The 26,763-nt window shown below is 42.8% G+C and overlaps 2 protein-coding genes across 2 annotated transcripts in view; both read right to left on the reverse strand.

The window, feature by feature from the left end:
- Positions 1–6,744: 6,744 nt before the first annotated feature.
- LOC140715055 (ectonucleoside triphosphate diphosphohydrolase 7-like) lies at positions 6,745–15,336 on the reverse strand. The gene is made up of 3 exons (XM_073026785.1): positions 14,526–15,336; positions 10,407–10,555; positions 6,745–6,833 (listed from the first exon to the last, which is right to left on the reverse strand). Exons 1-3 carry the CDS (start codon positions 14,683–14,685, stop codon positions 6,816–6,818), a joined length of 327 nt encoding a protein of 108 aa, XP_072882886.1. The 5' UTR covers positions 14,686–15,336; the 3' UTR covers positions 6,745–6,815.
- Positions 15,337–16,064: 728 nt separating this feature from the next.
- LOC140715315 (nucleoside-triphosphatase ntp-1-like) overlaps positions 16,065–26,763 on the reverse strand; it is a 312,264-nt gene continuing 301,565 nt past the window's right edge. Inside the window, exon 4 of the mRNA XM_073027352.1 lies at positions 16,065–16,228. Coding sequence (XP_072883453.1) covers positions 16,065–16,228 — 164 coding nt within the window. The remainder of the gene's footprint in view (positions 16,229–26,763) is intronic.

The raw sequence follows: 26,763 nt of genomic DNA on the forward strand, positions 1-26,763 counted from the left end.
GGCAGGGCAAGGTGAGGCAAGGCTCCAGGAAGAGGCAAGGTGAGGGGAGGCATGTCTCCAGGCAGAAGCAAAGTGAGGCGAGGCAAGGCTCCAGGTAGAGGCAGGGCAAGGTGAGGCAAGGCTCCATGCAGAGGCAAGGCGAGGCGAGACTCCATGAGGATGGTGAAGAGAAGGGATACAGACAGGGGGTTAGGACAGGAACAATCCAGCAACCAGAGGCTCTCTCTCTCTCTCCATCTTGTTTTACGGCAGTTGGCACCCAGCTTAATGGTGCATTACCGCCACCTTCTGTTCCGGAGTATGCGATGGACTCACATTCTAAATCCCTTCACCCAATCGCACACATACACATACCCTAACCTACACTTTATCCTCCCCATCCTAATACCCTATTTCTGTTTATCCATCATATCCTATAAAAAACCCCTGTACCCCTTAAGAAAGCTAAAAATACCCTGACCTGTGTTCTCTCACCCATGCACAGCAACCCTTTTAATGTGAATTCCTGCACCCCCAATTCCCTTAGATTAATTCTCATCATCTCTCTCTGTATCCCATACTTCCTACAACTCAGAACTACATGTTCTACTGACTCCTCTTCCTGACATTCCTCACACAATCCTGTCTGGTGTTTCCCTATCAATTTCAGTGTTTGGTTTAGTGCACAGTGCCCCAGCCTTAACCTAGTCCACACAATTTCCTCTCTTCTGTATCTACTCCCTACCCTAGTACCTGCAACACTTTTTTGTATTTGATATAAATGCCTCCCTTTCCCCTCCCTGTCCCATCTTTCTTGCCACATTTGGTTAATTTTTTCCCAGATTACACATTTAACCTCTGCTTTACTAATACTAACGTGCATTTCTATATTTTCTTTCTTTAATGCCCTCTTTGCCAACTCATCCACCCTTTCATTGCCCTTCACCCCTACATGAGCTGGAACCCATAGAAATTTAACCTGACCTCCCTGATTTGCAACTCTTGTGACTGACTGAAGGACTTCATGAAGTACATCTTGCTGGCTGTTTGAGTGAGAAGACCTTAAACTTGCTAGTACTGAAGATGAATCTGAGCATATCAACGCTTTGACTAGTTTAGTTTTCTCCACCCAACGCAACACAACCAACACTGCCATCATCTCCACTGTATACACCGCTAACTTATCAGATGTTCTTCTGCTGATGCAATTGCTTTTGCTGGTATAGCCTCCCCAAACCCTGTCACTCCTGTCTCAGGTTCCTTAGCACCATCTGTATAGACCTGAGTATAATCACTATACTTTTCCATCACATGACAGTTAAATGCACTTACCAAATCAGTTTTATATTTTCCTTTCCTTTCCTTTTTACCTCTAACAAATGCCAGTCTACGTCAGGCCAGACCAGCTTCTATGGAGCTACAACCGGATAAACTACTGAAGGACTTATCCTTAGATCAAACACTCCACATGATCTATCAATATCATTCCCTACCTGACTAAAGTTTTCCCTCTGAAACCTCCCATTTTCCCAGGACTCCTGCAACACTCCTTTAGCAGGGTGAGAATCATTGTGTCCCTGCAAATTAACCCAGTAGTTTGCCATCAATTGCATTCTTCTTAATTCCAAAGGCATTATTCCCATTTCTACCTGCAGGGCTGATACTGGTGATGTTTTAAAAGCCCCACTGCACACTCTCAAAACCTGAGCCTGAATCACATCCAGTTTCCTTATAAGAGACCTAGCTGCTGATCCATATGCTACACTTCCATAATCCAACACAGATCTTACTAAAGCCATATACATTCTCTTTAATGCTGAACAACTTGCTCCCCATTCCCTACCAGTCAAACATCTCATCACGTTTATTACTTTTTTACATTCCTCCTCATCTTTCCTGATATGGTCTGCCCATGTTAATCGTGAATCAAATATAACTCCCAGAAATTTAAATGATCCAACCCTTTCTAATTCAATCCCATACATCCTGAACTTCTTCCCTACTTCAATTCTTTTCCTAGTGAAAAATAGTTTGAGTTTTTTCCACTGAAAATCTACATCCCCAATCATAACCCCACTCTACCACTTCATCAATTGCTCCTTGTAGTTTCCTGATTATATGCTCCGTGTTCCTGCCTCTTTTCCACAAGGCCCCATCATCTGCAAACAGTGACCTACCTATATCCACTGGTACCTTTGTGAAGACATCATTGATCAAAATGATGAAAAGTAACGGGCTAATCACATTACCCTGAGGTGTGCCATTTCCCACTATATACTGTTTTGAGCAACCAGAGGCTGAATCCTGAAGGTATTTATGAAGCAAGCCCAAGCAAGAATCAGCTGCCTCAACAGAAACTGGGGAAACCCAGAAAACCTGGAATAAGGAACTTGGACCAGAATGTGAACCGGAACGCGAATTTCACGGACCGGACCATGACACTGGCAGCAGTAGAATTGAGCACAAATCGCTGGTGCTGTAATATTGTTATTTTACCATGCTACCCCGTGCATTGGGAAATGTTCTGGGAATCATCAGCTAGTGACAACACTTAACACAACCCCAGTGACTCAATAAGTCAACACACCTTTGCAGTCCTGAGATACCCAACTCTGGCCCGAAAATGCCCAAAATGGGTTTGTGGTAGGATGCAATTGTAAATGCACCTCAAGATGAATTTGTGAAAATAACACCAGAAATAATGCCAAATGCCTCCTGCTAGCTGAAGAACAATTTACTTCACCATGTCAGTACACAAGCAACATGTAGTACTGATGTTCTTCAACCTGCATTCACCATGTGTGATGACTGCTCCAATATCATGCTTGGTATTACAGGAGAGCCTCAGCTCCTTTCTGTCCTCAGACGACCAAAGAGGATGGGACTGCATTTGATATGCGTTCTCTGTTGATCCTCACCGCACTGGCAGGACACATCCTTTTCAGTCACACTACTTAAACATGACCAGGAAAGAAGCAAACTCATTTGTTCAGTCCTTCTGGGAATGTATATTGCCACTATTTTGTACAGTCCATCCACAGCAACCTCCTAGCATAAATATGCAAACGTACACTATATATGTTATTGCTGAGCAAGAGGTACAGGAACCTTGGGTCCCACACCTCCAGGTTTAGGAACAGTTATTACTCTTCAACTGATAAGACTCCTGAACCAGCATGGGTAACTTCTCTCATCTCAACTCTGAACTGATTCCACAACCTTCAAACTCACTTTCAAGGGCTCAACAACTCATGGTCTCAGTGTTATATATTTAATTTGCACAAGTTATCAACTTTTGCACATTAGTTGTTTGTTCATCTTTATTGGTTTTCATAAATTCTATTGTATTTATTTGTCCTTTAAATGCATGCAGGAAAATGAATATCAAAGTATATGTAACTAAGTGGGTAGGACTTTTGCATAGTACTGTAGTAATTTTATGTATTGCACTTTACTACTGATGCAAAAAAATGTTTCATGATATATGTGAGTGATGATAAACCTTATTCTGATATGGGTGTCAAATGTGGTCTGAGTGTGGGAAGTGGGCAGGGAGAGGGGAATTATTGTTGGGAAAAGAGGAGGGAGCAGGAAGCACTGGACAGACATTCTGTAATGATCAATAAACCAATTGTTTGGAATCAAATTACCTTGCCTAGTGTCTCAGGGCTGGGTGTGTATTAATTTTTCATTGACTTCTCTAGCGCTAACGGATGTGCAGCACTAGTTTTTAAAAAAAACTACTGACAGGCTGACTCAGGCTGCACTGCACTCAAAGCAAAAAGAGTTGGTGGACTGCACCCTAATACAAGGATCACTTTTTAGTCTGATATTGGGTGGCCATCTTGGTATGGTTTGGGTACTGAAGTTGCCAGCTACCTGTGCCTGCTATGTGCAACCCACATTTTAGGCGGTAATCTAGGATGAAATCAACACAATGTCAATCTAGAACTTTATATTTTTTTAAATGCTGTACAACCTACATCATTAAATAGATTCTGCTGTCATCAAGAGCAATAAGGCAGTTAATCTGAGGCAGGCAAGAATAACATATATCATTGAACAGAGTAACATACACACTTTCAGGTGTAATTTGGCAGGTAATTAATTACTAAAATACGTTCAAAACTTACTGGAGGTAGGACAATTGTTTGCAAAGTATGGACATTAAATGGGCAAAGACACAGCTAGTTAAGCGACATAACCACAGTCTGAGCACACAAGTTGGCACCTGAAATGAACCACTTGGTTGGAATCTAAGATCAACTGAAAATATTTTAAATCATCCGTGTAAATGCGCCCTTTTTTTTGGTCATCACCAATTCTGGTGTTCTCAAGGATGTCCATCAGTAGTTTGGTATCATTGGCCACAATTCAGTTTTTTGTTCTTCGTCCCCTCGAATTACCATAAATAGGGGAGTTCAGTTGCTTGGTGTTCACCAGTCCCAATAATGAAACACATCTTTGATTTTCCCCAATTTGAGCCATGCAAAGTGGCTTTTGCATCACAGCTTCATGATTTAACCTGAAGTACCTTTGAAAGTAGGTTTGGCTCAGCTGGTCGGTCTCTCTGCCGAGTCGGGTGACTGTGGGTTCAAGCCCGACTCAAGCATACATTCTCGTACGTTATTTTAGTGCATTTCTGAGGGTGGATTGGATGAGTATATTTGAGTAAGTGGATAGGGGTGCACAAAAAAAAACACAATATTATCCAAATTGTGGTTTGTCACTGACAAACCACAGTGAGAAGTTAAGAATAGGTCTTAGAACCAAGTAGTCATCTAAAAGGAGATGTAGACATTCAGAATGGACACATAGCTGATGTATCCCAAAGGTTTGTGCATCTATCCCATTCACACAAACCATGGTCTACTTGTAATTTGACCCAGAACATGCCCAGGTTGATATTGGAATGTTTCAAGCTACAGCCCAACCTTTGGTTCCGCTGCATCCATTCTCTACCTTGGAAAGGTTTGTTGCCTCTCACTGTGCTGATCATGCTTCCTCAGTCAATGACTCTCCCTCTTCCAGCCACTGCAGCTCCTGCTGTGTCCTCCTGTGAATCCGGCGGAGCCTCAGCACGTACAGGATGATGGCCAGCAGTACCACGAAGAAACAGGCAAAGAACAAGTAGTGGTTATAGACAAACGAGACTCGCAGCCAGCTGGAATGATTTGTTCTGACGGCATCTTGCCGGAGATCTCTGTTATCGTTGGTGGAATAAGATTATGGAGAACAAGGAGAGTGAAGGGAAAAACATAAATGTACAATTTACAGTATACCCTTGCACTCAATGCAGAATTCTGCAGATTTCTTGCCTTTATTCAGAAATTGCACAACACAGGAAATAACCCTTCATACATGCTGACCACTGCACCCATCTACACTGATCATATTAACCTGCATTAGGGTTGTATTGTTCTGTGCATTGCCTACATAAAGTGCCTGGCTAAATATCACTTCCACATCATGATCAATTCCCCACCCACCTTCTTCTGCAGCATATTTCAGATAGTAACTACCGTGTAAAAAGAACATTCGCTTGCTATCCCCTTCAAGACTCCTAGCTCTCACCTCAACCCCCTGATCTACTGTTTTTGGTAGCTCTCATCATTGGGGAAAAGATTTACCCTACCCGTGTCTCTCATAATTTGATATCGTCAGGTCATCCCTCAGCCTCCTTCAGTCCAGCAAATAAAGCCGAGGTTATCAAGTCTCTCCTCCTAACTAAAACTTTCCAGCCAATTCCTGGTGATTCTCCATTGCAACCAGATCCTTCATATAGTGAGGTGACCAGAACAACACACAGTACTCCAAGTTGTCTAACCAATATTTTGTAAAGTTGGGAAATAACGGCTCAGCTCTGATATTCTGTGCCCTAACCTATCACCCATACCATCAAGGACATCTTCAAGAGACGGAGCTTCAAGGTAGCAATATCCATCAGTAAAGACTGTTACAATCTGGAACATGCCCTCTTCTTGATATTATCATCATAGAGTAGATATAGCAGCCATAAGACCTACTTTCAATGATTTAGGACAACTTCTTTACCCTCCACGATCAGGGGGGTCCATGAACACTACTTCTACATTCCTTCTTTGGTGCAATATTTTGTAATTTATAGCAATTTTTATGTATTGTACTGTAATGCTGTTGCAAGCAACTAATTTCACTTCATACTGGTCAGTGATAATAATCCTGATTCTGATTAAGGTAAACATGCCGCCTTAACCTAGTCTGCATAGCCACACTCCTGTACATGGAGAGAAGGAGCACAGAAGGATGCCATGAGGTCCCATCAGCTAACTATCCAAAAAAAAATGGTTAGCGTAACAGTGTTATTGGACTGGTTTTACTGATGATCAGTACTTGTGATCAAATCTCACCACAACTAGAGCATTCAGAATCAGTTAAATTAGAATGAAAGTTATATTATCTGGGGAACTACTAAAAAGCAACAGGTCACTGATACTTTGAGATAGGAATCTGCCCTCCTTGCATTTGAGACTGGCCCAGGTCCTCTCTGAACTGCTCTCTGAAACAGCCAAACAGCTACTTTAAGGTATACAACTTTAACTTCAAATCTCAGGTTTTTCAGATTTTGTTGATAAATTTTACTAAAATTCATTACACAGTATTCATTAAATATATTTCATTATATCCTTTGAAATAGTAAAGTCTGGAGCCAAATTCCTTCATTTTTATTTCAGGGACACTACAACTTAATGTTCTCAGTAATATCTAATTAATTATTTTGTACTTGCACAGTTTGTCTTTTGCACATTGGCTGCTTGTCAATCTTTGTGTAGCTTTTCACTGATTATTATATTTCTTTATTGTACTGTGAGTGCCTGCAAGAAAATGAATCTCAGGGTTAATATATGGTGAACAGTAAATTTACTTTGAACTTTATTTCAAAGGACATAATGGAATGTAACAAATTTTAGTAACAAAAATCAACAAAGTCTGAATTTTCAGTGCCAGAGGGGTTAGAATAATATTTATATCATGGAAAACAAGCCTTTACTATTTTCAACATGCGTTGAGCCTCATGCCATACAACTTCATGGCCGCTGTGAAGTTCATGTGCAGGTCAGAAGATCAAAGGAGATTTATCATAATACAGTCTCTAACTTACACCCAATATCAGGAAAATCTCTCAATGCTCATCGTAGTAGCATCTTAAAAAAAATAGATTGTGATGCACAAGATAATAGACAACAGACAATAGGTGGAGGAGTAGGCTATTCGGCTCTTCGAGCCAGCACCACCATTCAATGTGATCATGGCTGATCATCCACAATCAGTGGATGAAGTTCCTGCCTTCTCCCCATATCCCTTGACTCCGCTATCTTTAAGAGCTCTATCTAACTCTTTCCTGAAAGCATCCAGAGAATTGGCCTCCACTGCCTTTTGAGGCCGAGCATTCCATAGATCCACAACTCTCTGGGTGAAAAAGTTTTTCCTCAATTCCGTTCTAAATGGCTTACCCCTTATTCTTAAACTGTGGCCTATGGTTCTGGACTCCCCCAACATCGGGGACATGTTTCCTGCCTCTAGCATGTCCAATCCCTTAATAATCTTATATGTTTCAATCAGATCCCCTCTCAACCTTCTAAATTCCAGTGTATACAAGCCCAGTGGCTCCAATCTTTCAACATATGACAGTCCCGCCATCCCGAGAATCAACCTCGTGAACCTACGCTGTACTCCCTCAATAGCAAGAATGTCCTTCCTTAAATTTGGAGACCAAAACTGAACGCAATACTCCAGGTGTGGTCTCACCAGGGCCCTGTACAACTGCAGATACTGGGATAATTTTTAATAAGAGGCAGATTTTAAGGATAAAATAAAGATATAATAAACAAGCAACAATTCACAGAGAGGATTTCACAAATAGCTTGGGAGTCTTATGATTAAAATGAAATTTGCTGGGAGCATTCAGCCAGTCATGCAGGATGTAGCAAGGAGAATCAGAGCTCACTTTCAACAGAGCCTCAGACATCAAGTCTGCCTCCCTCTTCACAGATAAAGCCTAACCTGCTGAGTGCTTTCAGTATTATCTGATCATTTCCCCCCAAATTTCTAGCAACTTTGTGATTTTTGTTTTGAAAAAGAACTTCCAGTTGCTGGAGATCTGAAACAAAATCAGACACTCAGCAGTGATATTAATTAGTTCCAAAGAAAGTTTGGTGGAACTTATGAGGCTTTTAGGTAGAGACATGAACGTGAAGGGGTTGGAGGGTTATGGATGATATGCAGGAGAACATGTTGTATAAATTGGTATCAAGATCAGTATAACATTGTGGGCTGAATGCCTTGTTGGACTATTCCAACTCCCTGTATACTGGGATTAGTCAGTCGTCCCTGTCCTGACTGCAACTGGTCCAGAACGCCACAGCCAGGCTCCTGGAAGATGGACAATATTACTCCTATCCTGGCCTCCCTCCACTGGCTGCCAGTGTGGTTCAGAATTGATTTTAAGATTCTCCTGTTTGTTTATAAAGCCCTAAGTGGGCTGCCCCCCCCTTACATCACAGACCTTCTAACCCCTTATTCTACCACCAGGTCCCTCAGGTCAGCTGACTTTGGGCTCCTGGCTGTCCCGCGATCTAATCTTAAGCTCAGGGGTGACCGTACCTTTGCTATTGTAGCCCCTAGACTGTGGAACAACATTCCCCTCCATCAGCTCTTTTAAATCCAGGCTCAAAACTTACTTTTTTCACTAGAGTTTGAATCCTCCTGATGTGGCTGATTTTTGGCTTGTGCCTAGGCCCTTGTGTTCCTTTTGTGCCTATAAGCTGTTTGCCTTGTTGGTTATGTCTGTGTTTCTTGTATTTGTGATTTTAGCAATCTGCTCTGATCTGTACAGCACTTCGGTCAACGTGGGTTGTTTTTAAATGTGCTATTTAAATAACCATATAACCACATGACAATTACAGCACGGAAACAGGCCATCTCGGCCCTTCTAGTCCGTGCCGAACGCTTATTGTCACCTAATCCCACTGACCTGCACTCAGCCCATGACCCTCCTTTCCTTTCCTGTCCATATACCTATCCAATTTTGCTTTAAATGACAATACCGAACCTGCCTCCACCACTTCTACTGGAAGCTCATTCCACACAGTTACCACTCTCTAAGTAAAGAAATTCCCCCTCATGTTACCCTTAAACTTTTGCCCCCTAAGTCTCAACTCATGTCCTCTTGTTTGAATCTCCCCTACTCTTCAATGGAAAAAGCCTATCCACGTCAACTCTATCTATCCCCCTCATAATTTTAAATACCTCTATCAATTCCCCCCTCAACCTTCTACACTCCAAAGAATAAAGACCTAACTTGTTCAACCTTTCTCTGTAACTTAGGTGCTGAAACCCAGGTAACATTCTAGTAAATCTCCTCTGTACTCTCTCTATTTTGTTGACATCTTTCCTATAGTTCGGTAACCAGAACTGTACACAATACTCCAAATTTGGCCTTACCAATGCCTTGTACAATTTTAACATTACATCCCAACTCCTATACTCAATGCTCTGATTTATAAAGGCCAGCATACCAAAAGCTTTCTTCACCACCCTATCCACATGAGGTTCCACCTTCAGGGAACTATGCACCATTATTCCTAGATCACCCTGTTCTACTGTATTCTTCAATGCCCTACCATTTACCATATATGTTCTATATGGATTATTCCTACCAAAATGTATCACCTCACACTTTTCAGCATTAAACTCCATCTGCCATCATTTAGCCCACTCTTCTAACTGGCCTAAATTTCTCTGCAAGCTTTGAAACAGTCACAGTGAGAACATACAAACTCCTCATAGACAGGAAACCCATGCGGTCACAGTGAGAACGTACAAACTCCTCATAGACAGGAAACACATGCGGTCACAGTGAGAAAGTTCAAACTCCTTACAGGCAGGAAACCCATGCAGTCATGCAGAGAACGTCCTTATAGACAGTGGCAGGAAATGAACAGTTATGGTCACAGTAATTACCAGTTTTCTATTGTAAGTTTCTGAGTTTACATTTATGCTGAAATTGTCTGGAGAAAATTGTTTCATAAAATCCTCCTGGCTTGGATGCTCAGTTCCTAATTACAGGTGAGCTTCATGTTATGTGGGTGCTCTTTTCCTGGGAAATGGGCTGAGTTATAATTTCAGTACATGAAGATGAATCAAAATCTAAACTGTAAAAAAATGTGTGGTTTATTTACTTATTTTCCCACACGCAAATTCTATGAGAGGAAATTTTATTCTACATCTTAAGTTTTTGGGTTATTCTACAAGGACAAGTTTTATGAATTTGTGATTACTTTAAGGACAAATTTTCATAAACTGACCAGAGGTAACACAGGGGTTGCTTGTAGTGTAGATTTACCCTTAATAAATAATGTTGAAAGCAATTAAATTTTGATGCTGACCTGCTTCAGTGAGTCAAAGACTACAGGATTCGTCACCTCGTAAGCAATTTGAAGTGAAGCACCACCCATGTCCAATATGCCGACAGTCCGTTTGCGAATCACAGAACCTTGATTGCTGGACACGGTCACAGCAACCAACGCATCATCACCTGAAAGCAACCAGAGAGAACCGGTAAAGGAAACAGCGGAAACTAGATCAGTAGACGAATTGGAACTGGTTTTTTATTATAGACAATAGACAATAGGTGCAGGAGTAGGCCATTTGGCCCTTTGAGCCAGCACCACCATTCACACTGTGATCATGGCTGATCATCCACAATCAGTACCCCGTTCCTGCCCTCTCCCCATATCCCTTGACTCCGCTATCTTTAAGAGCTCTATCTAACTCTTTCTTGAAAGCATCCAGAGAATTGGCCTCCACTGCCTTCTGAGGCAGAGCATTCCACATATCCACCACTCACTGGGTGAAAAAGTTTTTCCTCAACTCTGTTCTAAATGGCCCACCCCTTATTCATAAACTGTGGCCTCTGGTTCTGGACTCCCCCAACATCGGGGACATGTTTCCTGCCTCTAGTGTGTCCAATCCCTTAATAATCTTAATCGTTTCAATCAGATCCCCTCTCATCCTTCTAAATTCCAGTGTATACAAGCCCAGTGGCTCCAACCTTTCAACATATGACAGTCCCGCCATCCCGAGAATCAACCTCGTGAACCTACGCTGCACTCCCTCAATAGCAAGAATGTCCTTCCTCAAATTTGGAGACCAAAACTGCACACAATACTCCAGGTGTGGTTTCACCAGGGCCCTGTACAGCTGCAGAAGGACCTCTTTGCTCCTATACTCAACGCCCCTTGTTATGAAGGCCATCATGCCATTAGCTTTCTTCACTGCCTGCTGTATCTGCATGCTTACTTTCAGTGACTGATGAACAAGGACACCTAGATCTCATTGTACTTCCCCTTTTCCTAACTTGACACCATTCAGATAGTAATCTGCCTTCCTGTTCTTATCATGCAGTGAATTAAGTAAAACAGAACTTGAGATGAAACTCCAGCAAAAGTGACCATAAACTACCAGGTTGTCACAGAAGCTGAACTCTAGAGGCGAGGTGAACATGACTGCCCCTTACATCAAGGCAACATGTGATGGAGTGCAACATCAAGAAACACGAGTACAACTCAAGCTAACAGGTATGAAGGGGAAACACTCCGATAGAGCCACATCTTGCGTTGCTCCCCTCCAAACCACACCTCACCCTGTTAATGGAGATACACCACCAGCTCTCCTGGGGCAATGCAGAAATTAGTCATCTTCAAGTTTAATTGTCATTCAACCATACGCTTACATACAGTAAATGAAACAATGTTCCTCTGGAGCCAAAGTGCATAACACAGTACATACTGTTGCACACAGCACGCACAGTAACAATGGCACGTACAGTTACAAAAGTATTAGTACAAGTCCCTGAGTGGCATGGTCTGAAGATGAGTGGTGCATGGGATGTCCCAATGGTGGGAATGCTTCACAAGAGGGCAAGAGCAGACTAAGGAGTAGGTCATCGATATCTAACTTATTAATCTGAATATATTTAATTAAGTTTCTTAATATGGTCTGCCTAGCATGACAGTCCCGATCTATTGGAAGAGAGATGATATTTGGCTACCCTCTGAATTGGCCAAGAAAGCCATTAGTTATAGTTTGGCAAATTATTCACCCGAGGCAGAAAAGGGATAAAACAGTGGACAACTCGACAGCAACGTACAATCTGCTTGAGGAACTCAGCTTGTCAGGCAACATCTATGGAAATGAATAAATAGGTGACATTTTGGGCCAAGCTACTTTTTCAGGACTGGAAAGTGGGTGGGGGGGGGGGTGGGGGAGGAGAAAGAGGAAGCAATACAAACTAGAAGGTGATAGATAAAGCCAGGTGAGGGGAAAGGTAGGTGGGTGGAGGAGGAGGGATGAAGTGAGAAGCTGGGAGGTGACAGCCTGAAGCTGGAGGAATTTGATAGGAGAGAAGAGTGGACTTCACAGGAATAACACTGGATGAGATGAAATTTCTATGTCTGGCCGACCTTATAGTTACAAATATCTGGGGACTAGTGTCCCACACTGTGGGAGCATAACTCACAGGCAGACGCCATGCCAGATTCCTGCATCGTAATCCCTGAGAACATCCTGTCCGATTAGTGTGATCACCAGAGTGAAACACCAGTGGACTGGAGTAGTTCTGTGCATCCTCCGCATTGAGTCTACATCCCATGAACTCTCATGGGCAGGGAGTCATCCTCCACATTACCACCTCAGCTGATCAATGCTGAATAACAAGTGGATGCAGTACTGTCAGCCCGTACCTGCACTAACTTCGGGGCACCATCAATCTGATGGTGCTGTCTAAGCAATGAAGAATAAAACTGGGTCTCCAGTAGGTAGGGGAGGAGGCAACATGGGAGATAAACCAACCTGATTTCATCCTCCACAATTTGCTTGTGACGGATGCAATTGACCAAGCCAACAGCGATAAAATACTGTGACTTCATCACTGGCCAATGAAATAGACACAGGACACATCTGCAGTTCAGTTTGGAAGAACTTGGGAAAAGCCTGACTCTGTAACAGGCGTACGTGTCATTTACAGTGATGGTTACATTGGCAACCATTTTGTGTAACACCTCTGTTCAGCTGGTATCGGTGACCCCAGAACGTCACTTTATTTCTCCTTTCTGCATGAACTAGTCCAAAAAAGCTCAACATAAGCTTGAGAAAGAGCTCCACGCCATCCATCTTGAAACATTGCACCCTTCCGGTCTTGACACTGGACTTTCTGATAAATGAGCTACTCTGGCCTTGTAACTCAGATGCAGATTTAATTTAATCACACGCACATCAAAACAGACAGTGAACTAAAATAACCTGAGGATGTGCTGGGGGCAGTCCGCAAGCGTTGCCACACATTCTGGCGCCAACACATGCCCACAATGTTCAGCAGAACAGCAACAAAACAACAACAGGAAAACAAGTCCCTTTACTCCCTCCCAAGTACTCACCCATCCATTCACACCTACAGACAGTTCCCTCAATCCAGGACAGGCCACTTCTGGGCCTCCAGCCTCCATTTCCAGTATTTCCCTCTCTCCTCACATAGCTGCCCCAGCGCACAACTCCCTCACACACATCTTTTGCTATTCACCAGCCTTTATTATTGCTGTTCAGCTGGTTTGTTTCAATCGATTCTGCTCTTTCCCCTATGACTGACCTCTCCTTGTATTTAGATAGATACATACATACTTTATTGATCCCAAAGGAAATTACAGCGTCACAGTAGCATTACAAGTGCACAGATACACAGATATTAAAAGAGAATATAAAAAGTTACCTTAAAAATAAGATGTACAAGATTTGTAAGTCAATGATTTACCAGATTTACAAGTTCATATATATGTACACACACACATTTCATATTTCTTATTGTAATTTATATTTCACATATTGCACTGTAGCACTGCCACAAAACAACAAATTTCATGACGTGTCAGTGACAGTAAACTAATTCTGATTCTAATTCTGAAGTTGTCAATTGCTCTTTTGGGTTATTCTGATGAGAAACTTGGACATAGAATGCACAATACTGCTGACAGACAGATACTGTGTTGTTGGTGCTCCATTACACACACCTGTTCTGAAGGGTCTTCGACCAGAAATGTCAATTATTTTCCCTTCTAGAGATATGCTCAATCTACTGAAGGCGACAAGCATGGATCTTTTTTATTTCAGATTTCTAACATCTGCACTCTGTTTTGCACGAATGGGTGCAGGTAAGGTGGATGGTTGCAGGGTCGAGGAGTATAAAACTACAGGGCATGGATCTAAGAGGAGAGGGGAAAGATTTAAAGGAGACATGAGAGGCAAACCTTCCCACACAGAGGGTGGGGGACAAAAAGGAACTGGTGGCACTGGGTAGCACAGTGTTTATGGTTAATGGCTGGAAAAGTTTTGAGGCATATAGGCCAAATGCAGGCAAACGGGATTAACTCAAGTAAGACACCTTGGTAGGTATGGATGAGTCGGGGCAAAAGAACTGTTTCTGTGCTCTATAGATATGAATGTATGATACACACCTTCTTGTTTACCAGATATCACTTCTGCATGCGACTCCGAAAACAGGAAGTCAAATTCCACTGGCACATTAACATAAAGGTTCTGGAGAATGGCGTTCTGTTGGCTAAAGAGATGCAAGACATTTGAATTCCAATGTGATTTCCCTTCAACAGCAACCATGGAAACCAATGAGCCCTCTTGGCAAATTCTCCCTTTATAACTTAGGACCAAATCTCTTGCAGCCTACACTAGGATAAGTCTGGGATTTTACACTCCCAAAGAGATTTTACAGGTAAATTTTGTACTCTGGACTTTGCTATTTTCTCAGTATCATTGCACTTTGAATTCCCTGCTGGTGTGTACACCCACGCACAGTTGGGTATGACTGCACTTGGAACTCCCTGGTAGAGCAAAGTGCATATTTGCCTTGAGTGTAGTATGTCCTGGGGAGGGTATCTGTGATCACAGCTTAACATGTGCATGAAATCTGTCCCACTACACTTTCAGACCATTCAAATTTGATAGGTTTCAATGAGGTCACCTCTCATTCTTCTAAACTCCAGTGAGTACTGCCCCAGAGTCATCAAACGCTCCTCATTCAATACACCTTTCATTCCCTGAATCATTTTTGTGAACCTCCTTTCAACTCTCTCATTATTGCTTAGATAGGGGCCCAAACTGCACACAATACTCCAAGTGAGGCCTCACCAGTGCTTTATAAAGCCTCAACATTACATCTTTGGTTTTATATTCCAGTCCTCTCGAAATGAATGCCAGTGTTGCATTTGCCCTCCTCATCACCAACTCAACTTGCAAATCAACCTTCAGGGAATCCTGCAGGAGGGCTCCCATGAATGAATCTAATAGAAGGGAACACGGGACCATGGAAGAAAGGGAAGTGGAGGGGACTAGAGGGAAGTGATGAGGGTGAGGGAGAATAGAAGGGGTGGTTTCCTGGGTAGATGAATTTAATCTCAACTCTGTCCTGAGTGGCTAACCTATTTTGAGTCTGTGACACATGGTTTTTGACAAGATAGTATAAATATTAACTCTGTATTACCTTATAAAGCCCTGCAAAAGTTTTGTACCTGAAAAATCTTCTAATTCCAGTGCCAAGCATTTTGGATAAGGGGTGCTCCCTTGTACTACTTCAATACTGATATGATTACATGATCTATATGGGTGACATGCAAAGTTTTTCACTGTACTTTAGTTTGTGATAATAATAGGCCAATTTATTTCAGATGCAGTCTCAAACACTAAGTGAGGCAGGACTCTCCTGTACTAAAACTGTGTTGAAAAAGCGGCTATTGAATCGCTTTCCTTCCTAACTGATTTCTGATACATGTTAACTTTGTAACCTTGTACAAGAACTAGATTCTTCTGACCACCAGAACCATCCATTCTCTCACCAATGAAACAACACTCCTCTTTAATGTGTTTTAAACTCCAAGGTGGATAGTATTCCATCTGTCACGTCCAATCACTCAATCTTGCTATATCCCTCCAAATCTCCTGGCATCCACCTCATTGTGCAGTGCAGTGAAATCCTCCCAAATTCAATCCCTGTACCTTTCTGGTAGGAGACTCAAGCCTGCTGTGCAAAGGATGTACAACTGTGTTTCTTTGTGCTTCACGACAGGGATGTAGTCAGCTGCATATCGCAGGAGAGGACGGAGATAATCTATGGCCTTATCAGGGGAGGAGGCCAGCGTCGAGATACCTGGAAAGCAATTAGATAGATAGAGGTCAAATATTTTCAGATGACAACACATAATTACTTCCAAGTATTAGGTTTATTATCACTGATACAAGTCATGAAATTTCTATTGTGGCAGCAGTACAGTGCAATACATTAAAAAATTACAAATTATAATAAGAAATATTAAAAGATAAATAAAGAGTGCAAAATCAGAGCAAAATAGTGAGTTAGTGTTCACAGGCTCATAACTGCTCAGAAACCTGATGGTGCAGGGGAAGAAGCTGCAACGAAAACATTTGAGTGTGGGGTCTTTCGGCCTTCTTAACAGTTCCTCCTCCTTCGGCCTTCTTAACAGTTCCTCCTTCCTAACAGTAGTAATGAGAAGGGGGCACGTCCTAGATGGTGGAGGTCCTTAGTGATGGATGCGCCTTCTTGAGGCATTGCCTTTTGAAGATGTCCATGGCGGTGGGGAGGTTAGATTCCAATGATGGAGCTGGATGAGTTTAAAATCCTCTGCAGTTTTATCTGATCTTGTGCATTGGCATCTCCATACATGTGTTACGAACCCCGTAACTGGGTGTCTTACCAGCAAAGATAGAGGCGTCCGTTGGAGTCTGATGATACTATTTTTAACAGTATTTATTAGTAAAAATACACAAAAATAATATCAATGCAAATATACAGATAATATACGTCATCAATACTAAACCTAAAAGTGCAGGTATAATAATCATCAATAAGAAATAAGCTCTGTTGTTGTCTAGGGGATAATGAATTGTCTGATGGAAATATAAAGTTTGTTTCAGTTAACACAGGCTCCAGTGTTTGTTTGTCGCTGCGTTGCAATTGTTGGAAAGAGAGAGAGATAGAAGAATGGGAACAGTTACCGCTATTGTTTTTGCCAACCTTCCTTTATGATTTTCATCCGTCGGTGTCTCGTTGTTGTGGCCGTTCAAGTATGACCTCTGCTTTAGCTAAACCGTTTTTCCGTGATGAGCCCGCCACCCAGGCAAGGGAGGACGCACACGAGCTCTCACCGGCGTTCGCTATAAAACGCTGTCACTGGATTTCTAGCGTTTCTCCTGGTGCGCCTGAGGGGTGTTCCCCAGACCCTCCTTTTATCCTCACTCACGGGGTCTCAGATGTCAATCAGGTTGGGATGATGCAATCCCTCAACCAGACCACTCGGGCTGCCCCGAGGGGTTTCAATGAATAGTACAGTACTCAATACAGAATTCCTCCTTCAAGAGACAATAGCAGTAATCACTCTCTTTGTCAAATAGGAGACATTCCACCTTGTGTATTCTGCGTTGTCTCTCTCATCACTGACATGATGTGTATCTCTCTCATTTCCTGGGTATCAGACCCGAAATAATAGCGATCTTGCGATTCTCAAAAAGGGGGGGGGGGGGCGACTTTAAAGTGTAAAGGAGAACAAAATAATTGTTACAAAAAATACAGCACAAAAAAGCACAGGATAAAAAACACAATAAAATATATGTCCATAAAGTAGCAATGAGAAAAGGGCATGTCCTGGGTGACGTCCTTTATAATGGAGCCACTTTTCTGAGGCACCACTCCTTTATGATGTCTTGGATACTACAGAGGCTAGTATCCATGATGGAGCTGACTCATTTTACAACTTTCTGTAGCTTCTTTTGGTCCTGTGCAGTAGCCCCCCAACCCATACCAGACAGTTCAAGCTTATTATCATTCAACCGTACACGTGTATACAGCCAAATGAAACAATGTTTCTCTGAACTAAAGTGCACAACACAGTATTTATGCTGTAATTCACAAAGTAATATTGCCACAAATAAATTAATGTGCATTAGGACACAAGCTAAGAAATAAGGAGTATAACACTACTGGCACTTCAAACCTGTTGAGACTCGGGTGGTGTCAGGGAGTTTAGTAATCTCACGACCTGGGGGAAGTGAATGAGCCCAGTGAGGGACTGTCCATGTACTTTCTGAATCAATGGATTGTGGGTTCAAATCCTACTCCACAGACTGTGCAGACAGTCTGTTTTGAGAACAAGAGATGGGAATTAGGGGCCAGGACAACGTTTAGGGTCAAGAATGAGGGAGAGTTCGAAGGCCAGTGGCATGGATGTGTTCCAAAAGGACATATGTAGACGGATATTGGGATCAGAGGTCGGTGTGTGCAGGACGCACAAAGACTAGTGACCCTAGTAGGCGAGTTGGTGAGTACAGAGGTTGAGGCCTGGAGATTACAGTTCCATCATTGAAAACTCCTAGGAATGATACACATGAGGTTTAAGCGTAAAGGATGATCAGAAGACTGGAAGTGCGAAGACCTGGGTCTGAGTAAGTTGGAGGCCGGATGTCTGAGAATTCACGAGTCCACCAGAGGCCCGGAGGCAGCCTGCCCTGGGTTTGGAGGTGTATGTGAGAGTGTTTTTATTGTTGTTGCTGCTGCTGCTTGTGTTGTTCTGTTGAACATTCCGGGCATGCTATATTGGCAAAATGTCTAGCAGCACTGCGGGCTGCACCCAGCACATCCTGAGGATATGCTGGTTGTCAACACAAATGATACATCTTGCTGTATGTTTCAATATATGTGATAAATAAATGAATCAGAGTCTGAAATAAGAAAGGGAGATGCTCTTGTACATCAACTCTTTTAGACCTCAATCACTTCATGACACCAGAAGGAATTGAGACATTATGTTGTGGTTGCGTAGGTGAAGCTGCACTTGGAGTACTGCGCACAGTTTTGATCACTCTGTTATAGGAAAGGCATGGTTAAACTGCAGAGTATAGAGAAGATTTATGAGGATGCTGCCAGGACTAGAGGGCCTGATTTATAGGGAGAGGTTGGCTAGGTTAGGCGTTTATTCTTAATATGTAGAAGAAAGAGAGTGAATCAAAATCATTGGCAATATGCTGTTTTGTGGCAGCAGTGTGATTCAATGCATATTTTTTTAAAAACTATAAATTACAATAGATATATAAATTATATTAAGCAGTGCAAAAAGATAGCAAACAAGAAAGAAAAATAGTGAGCTAGTTTTGATGGGGTCATTGTCCATTCAGAAAAGTTACAATATCATTTAAGAAGCACTTGGATAAGTGCACAGAGGGCCCAGTAGAGGGATAGAGGTGAATGCAGGAGGGGAAGAAGCTGTTCCTAAAATGTTGAGTGTGCTTCTTCAGGCTCCTGTAGCTCCTCCTTGATGGTAGCAAAGAGAAGAGGGCACGTCCAGGGTGATGGAGGCGTATTTTTGAGGCACTGCCTTTTGAAGATGTCAGTGCTAGGAGGCTAGTGCCTATGATGGAACTGGCTGAGTTTACAACTTCACGCAGCTTTTTCCAATCCTGTGCCATGGCCCCTCCATACCAGACAGAGATACAACCAGTTGGAATGCTCTTCACGGTATATCTGTAGAAATTTGTCAGTCTTTAGTGACATGCCAAGACTCTTCAAATTCCTAATAAAATACAGCACTATTGGGCCTTCTCTGTCGCTGCATTGATATGTTGGACTCAGGATAGATCTCCAGAGATGTGGACACCCAAGAACTTGAATCTGCTCAGCTTTTCTACTGCTGATCCCTCAATGAGGACTGGTGTGTATTCCCTTGACTTCCGCTTTCTGAAGCCCACAATCAATTTCTTAGTCTTACTGACACTGAGTGCAAGGTTGCTGCTGTAACACCGCTCAACCAGCTGAGCTATATCACCCCTGTACACCTCCTCGTCACACCTGAAACTCTTCCAATAGTGTCGTCAGCAAATTTACAGATGGTGTTTGAGCTGTGCCTGGCCACACAGTCATGAGTGTAGAGAGCACAGATTAGAGTGAGAGGGGAAATGGCCTGAGGAGCAACCTTCTCATGCAGAGGCTGCTGAGTATATGGAACAAGCTGTCAGAGGAAGTGGTTGAGAGTTACAATATCATTTAAGAAGCACTTGAATAGGTGCATAGAGGGCCCATTAGAGGGATAGGGAGTGAATGCAGGAAATTAGGAGTAATTGGGTGGGCACTGTGGCCAGCATGGACTCACTAGGGCAAAGGGCCTGTGTCTGGTCTGTATTGCTCTATGACTGTATGAAGTGAATTTTCAGTAAAAGGTGGAACAACTGTCATCCTCAGCTGTAGTCCAACTACTCTCCATAAGATGTATGACTGACTCATTTTTTCCTAGAGCAGATGCTTAAGGGAGGATCAGTAATGAGGACACTAGCTGTTCAAAGATTACCCTAAGGAGCTAAGGTTAAATCTCACAGCTCCCCCAGGTGGAGCCTCTGATGTTTCCTGAGGATGAGATGAAAATATGAGTCACCTGTCATCCACTGAGCCACGGCTGAGACATACATTCATAGAGGCTCTGTGTTCAAAGCAAATTTGTAAAGGCATCACCTGTTGAAGATATTGACTAAACTCAGGGAGATAGTCTTGCCCAAGTTAGTATAGCAGTTAGCACATTGCTTTACAGTGTTAGTAATCATCATTCGGGTTCAATCTGTAAGGAATTTGCACATCATCCCCATGATCACATGGGTTTCCTCCACGTGTTCCGGTTTCCTCTCATATTCCAAGACATACAGTTAGGGTTAGTGAGTTGTGGGCATGCTACGTTAGTGCTGAAAGTGTGGTGACACTTGCAAGGTGTCCTCAGTACAACCCTTCATTATGTTAGTCGTTTGTGTAATGTCACTGTGTGTTCAATGTACATTTGACAAATTCAAGATTCAAGATACAAAATTCCTTTTCAAAGAATGTATAAATTATACAAGCATAAGATTTGCTTGCTCGCAGGTAGCCACAAAGCAAGAAACTCAAAAGAGCTCAATTAAAGGGAAAAAAAATAATAAAATTAAGAAATAAAAGACCAACGCTCAATGCGCAAGAGAAAGAAAAAAAAAATCGCGCAAACAATTGAAGTGAACAACAGCAGCATTCCAAACCAAAACATCAAAAGAAGACCAAACATCTTTTGATTGCCGGCTCCAATAAATGAAACCATTCAGAAGTTAATTGATCTCAAAGTTCACACTGGAAGGTTCTAACAGTCACGATGCCTTTGCTTGTGGTGTCTGTGAGTGGGCTGGAACATCAACAGGTGGATGTTTGTCCAAGAACTTTCCCGGCGATTCCTCACTGAACCCAACATGTGTGTGGAAAACGAGTGCTTGTTCTGTGCAATAACCAACTGTTCACAGGGGCTTTCCCACATCATTCCCGTTTATTGCCACATCAACAACAAAGGCCTGGATGGAGTGCATGTGGAGACCGTGTTTCCAGGAGTGGGAGAGTTTGGGAACAGCGGGCACAGAGATGAGGAGGCAGAAGGGTGGTGAATCTGTGGAATTTATTGCCACGGATACTAGTGGAAGACAAGTGATTGTGTATATTTAAAGCAGAGATTGATAGGTTCTTGATTAATCAGGCTCTCAAAATTAATGGGAACCTGGGCCGTACCTTCCAAATATCTGGACCTGTCTTTCCTTTTTTTTTTGCACTACCTTACTTTCTCTTTTCTATTTTCTATTTATGATTTATAATTTAAATTTTTATCATATTTACTATCGATTTGTATTCCAGGGAGTGGGAAGCGCAGAATCAAATATCGCTGAGATGATTGTACGCTCTAGTATCAATTGTTTGGCGACAATAAAGTAATTGATCCACACACAATGAAGTGGACTCCCTTTCCTTTTGATTCTGCTTATGAAGGGTGTAGGGGGCTCTAAAAAGAGGGAGTATCTTTGAAGTCTGGCAGCTGCACTCTACCTTGTATCGTGAGCGGGCATCACTGGTCCCCGTCCAGCTCCCAAGTCCCTCACGTCTGCCCCCAAGTGGCCCAGCCAAGTATACCACTTCAGCTGGCAGGCAAAGTGACATGAGGGGATGGCGTTAACAGGGCATCACTGGGCAAAGGATCTCGTTGGTGAAGTCACCAGCCAGGATGGGTAAGTTCCCCGAAGAACTACAATGGCCACGTGTTCGAGACCAGGGTGAGTCATCGAGTTGGAGGACACTGGCCTGGAGAGGGATGGGTGCCCGGCGGGCCTCATGAACCCAAGACCCGTAGACACGTGACATGACAGACACAGCAACAGACCCCATACCAGAATGGTTGCTACCCAATTTACCAAGGACTGCACCATCCGTTGCACACCAGGTGATAAGTTTGCTACTGGTGTGACCTCACCACAGAAGATCCGTGGGAGAGAATACATCCCATTAGCCACAAGGAACGTGAGAACACTTGCCCAAGCAGGGAAAATGCAGGAGCCCACATATGTGCTAGTGAGGTAAACCTGGCACATCATGGGAATCTGTGATCAGGTGGAAAAACCACTTGAACTTCTTACTGAGGGAGGCCATCTGCTATACTATAGTGGAGAATTTGACAAACCTGCCAATGGCGTAGGATTTCTTGTCAACAAGAGCATCAGGAACTCGGTACTCAGGTGCCATCCCGTATCCAGTAAGCTTATTTCTATTCGCCTGCGAGCAGCATCTTTCACCATCACAGTAATACAGGTCTACACAGCAACAACTGACTATGAAGATGACCATGTGGAGGAATTCTACACCCAACTCCAGGCCATTATTGACAAGGTGGACAGAAAGGACATTCTAATCATCCAGGGAGACTGGAATGTCCAGATGCACTGAAAGACTGGAAAGAATTCTGCAGTCCCTCCTGTAATGCCGTAACCAATGAGCAAGGATTACACCTACTTGCGTTCACCAGCTACAACAACATGGTGCTTTTGAACACTCTTGGAGAGCACAAGGCATCACAACACTGGACCTGGCATACACCCAATAGAATACATCATAGCCAGATCGATTACATACTGGTGCAGATTTGGTTTCAGTCTGGGATCAAGAGAGCCACAACAAGGACGTTCCCAGGTGCTGATATTTGAAGTGACCACGACTTGTGATAATGAATCAGGCTGAAGCAAATCAAGAAGCCCAAGAACATCAGAATGAAATTCAACTTGTCAGACAGAAGGACCCCTCAATTGCTGAATCCTTCAAAGCTACAGTTAATGGAAAATTTGCAACACTGTTGATGCCTGATGCTGAAACATTGACTGCTAAGTTCAATGAAGTGATGACAGAAACAGCCAAGGAGATGCTTGGAAAACACCACTGGAAAACCCAACCATGAGGTAACAGGAGATCCTGGAACTGTGTGACTCTAGAAGAGACCTGAAGCAAACTAAGAACACAACAACTGGAGCGACAGTGTACAGAGAGATCCGCAAGATGATCAGGAAAAACATGACAAAGGCCAAGGAAGAATGGATTGAGAGACAGTGTACAGAGATAGGAGACATCCTGAGCAAGAACAACAGCAGGCGATCATTCCAAATTGTGAAGGACCTCACTAAACAGAGATGGTCACGCGTCTGCACTATCCAAGACAGAGATGGAAACTGTCTCACAGAGATGAAGCCATTCTCAACAGATGGACTGAGTATAGTTCAGACCTTTACAACCATCAGACCCAAGGAGACCCAGTGTACTCGCAAGCCAGGACTCATCAAACAATGATGACTTTCCAATTTTGTGGGAAGAAGTAGAAGCAGCCATCAGATTACTGAAGAATGAGAAAGCTGCAGGAATAGACAACATCCCAGCTGAGCTGATAAAACATGGTGGAGAGACAGTGATAGACATCCTCACCAATATCTGCAACAAATTCTGGTAGACAGGAGAATGGCCAACACCCTGGACAAAATCACTCATCATCACTCTCCCAAGAAAGGCAACTTATAGTAGTGCCAGAATCATAGAACCACAAGTCTTATCAGCCATGCGAGCAAAGTGATGTTGAAAGTCTCCTTGAACAGATTGAAACCACAGGCAGAGGAAATAATTGCTGGACATAAGAAAGAGGAGCAGGAGTAGGCCATCTGGCCGGTTGAGCCTGCTCTGCCATTCAATAAGATAATGGCTGATCTAGCCATGGACTCATCTCCACCTACTGCCTTTTCCCCTACTATGCAAAAAACCATCCAACCTTGTCTTAAATATATTTACTGAGGTAGCCTCCAGCTACCTGAGAAGAGCAGGCTGGATTCAGAAGTGGAACTACAACAGAACAGATATTCAGCCTCTGAGTCTTGTGTGAGAAATACAACAAACATCAACTGGATATCTTTTCGTGTTCATAGACTTCAAGAGGGCATTCGATAGGTGTGGAATGATGCACTCTCGGCCACAATGAAGAGATACAACATGGGCCAGGTACTGATCCACCTGAGAAACAATGAGAAGTCAATCACGACAAAAATCATTGCAAGGACAGCCCAAACAACAGCAATGCTGGCTAAACTAAAACCAATCTGCAGAGACAATAACGTCGCTCTCAGATCCAAGTTGAAACTCCTGCATGCACTTGTGTTCTCCATCTTCTTGTATGCATGAGAATCATGGACTTTGACAGCAGAACTGCAAAAGAAGATCCAGGCAGTAGAAATGAGATTCTTCAGAAGGCTCCTCAGCATCTCCAATACCCACACAGACCATGTGTCAATGATGAAGTACAAAGAACCATCAGCCAGCACAGGAGACACTACAAAGATCTACTGTCCACAGTAAAGAAGAGGAAACTGAGATGGTATGGCCACATAACAAGATCAGGTGGACTCTCCAAGACCATTCTTCAGGGAACAGTGCAGGGGAAAAGAAAAAGGGGCAGACAGAAGTAATGGACAGACAACATTGCAGAGTGGAACGGAGAGAGCTTTGCTGCAACCCAGGCACTTGTCCACAACCGTGAGAGATGGAGGCAACTGGTGTAGCACTCATCTGTACAGTGCCCCTACATCCCAGGCAGGTTGTGGGATCTGTAACGGTAACCGTATGAATCCTGAAGCGTTCTGTAATTAACCATGGCTTTGATTCTAAGTGTTCCTGCATTACTTTGACAATATCAGGAAAGCACATTTCTGATGGTTTGGTTGGAGCAGTCAAACCTCAAAACAAAGTGTGTGCCTTCAAACCCAATGAACTCAGCAAAATTGGCACTCACTTCTCATTGGCTATTTCATTTGCTTCAAAATACTGTTCTAGTGGCTCAGTATACGTGAGCCAATTACCCGTTGTGTAATCAAACTTGTCAACCTTTCCTATGTAGCCATCCATTTTTTGATATTTTTAATGATTATTATTACCCAGTACTTACTCTTTATTAATCCTGAGTTCTTCCATTTACAGCCTTCTGTAAAGTACTCAACTGAGCTGAATGCTGAGCTGTAGTCAATGAAGAGCATCTTGATGGATGTATCTTTGCTGTCCAGATGTTCCAGGGTTGAGTGAAGAGCTGATAAGATGGCATCTGCCATAGACCTGTTGTGATGGTAGGCAAATTGGAGAGGATCCGAGTTGCTTCTGAGGCAGGAGCCTCTTCACAAACCTCTTCACAAACAATTCATCACTGTGGATGTACAGTAAGTGATCTTGTATATATACAGTGGCATGCAAAAGTTTGGGCACCCCTGGTCAAAATTTCTGTTACTGTGAATTATTAAGTGAGTAGAAGATGAACTGACCTCCAAAAATCATAAAGTTAAAGATGAAACATTCTTTTCAACATTTTAAGCAAGATTAGTGTACTAGTTTTGTTTGGTACGATTTTAGAATGTAAAACAGGAAAGGAGCACCATGCAAACGTCTGGGCACCCCAAGAGATTTGAGCTCTCAGATAACTTTTACCGAGGTCTCCGACCTTAATTAGCTTGTTAGAGCTATGGCTTGTTCACAGTCATCATTAGGAAAGGCCAGGTGATGCAAATTTCAAAGCTTATAAATACCCTGACTCCTCAAACCTTGTCCCAAAAATCAGCAGCCATGGGCTCCTCTAGCAGCTGCCTAGCACTCTGAAAATTTAAATAATTGATGCCCAGAAAGCAGGAGAAGGCTATAAGAAGATAGCAAAGTGTTTTCAGGTAGCCGTTTCCTCAGTTCGTAATGTAATTAAGAAATGGCAGTTAACAGAAACGGTGGAGGTCAAGTTGAGGTCTGGAAGACCAAGAAAACTTTCCGAGAGAACTGCTGTGGACTGATGAAGTTCAAATGGAACTTTTTGGCCACAATGAGCAAAGGTATGTTTGGAGAAAAAAGGTGCAGAATTTCATGAAAAGAACACCTCTCCAACTGCTAAGCACAGGGCTGGATCAATCATGCTTTGGGCTTGTGTTGCAGCCAGTGGCACGGGGAACATTTCAATGGTAGAGGGAAGAATGAATTCAATTGAATACCAGGAAATTCTGAAAGCAAACATCACACCGTCTGTAAAAAAGCTGAAGATAAAACGAGGATGGCTCCGACAACAGGAAAATGATTCTAAACATAACTAACAATTAAGAAAAGCACTGTACTTTGATATGTTTGTTTTTCACTGCATCAACCTCTTTTTAATTGTTTTTTTTTGTTTTGTTGCATTGTAAAACATACCTTAAAATCCACAATTGACTACCTCAAAAGGCGCAACTGAAGGTTTTGCCATGGCCCTCATACACCCCGACCTAAACATCATTGAAAATCTGTTCATAGACCTCAAA

Source organism: Hemitrygon akajei, chromosome 23 (genome assembly GCF_048418815.1).
Source record: "Hemitrygon akajei chromosome 23, sHemAka1.3, whole genome shotgun sequence".
In the NCBI taxonomy this organism is placed as follows: Eukaryota; Metazoa; Chordata; class Chondrichthyes; order Myliobatiformes; family Dasyatidae; genus Hemitrygon; species Hemitrygon akajei.

Bases quoted from the DNA above. Each gene is read 5' to 3' on its own strand.
- LOC140715055 (XM_073026785.1), bottom strand. From the start codon at position 14,685: ATGGTTGCTGTTGAAGGGAAATCACATTGGAATTCAAATGTCTTGCAT. The intron at 10,556-14,525 runs GTGTGTATCATA...GGTTGCTTTCAG, and splicing joins GATATCTGGTAAACAAGAAG to GTGATGATGCGTTGGTTGCT.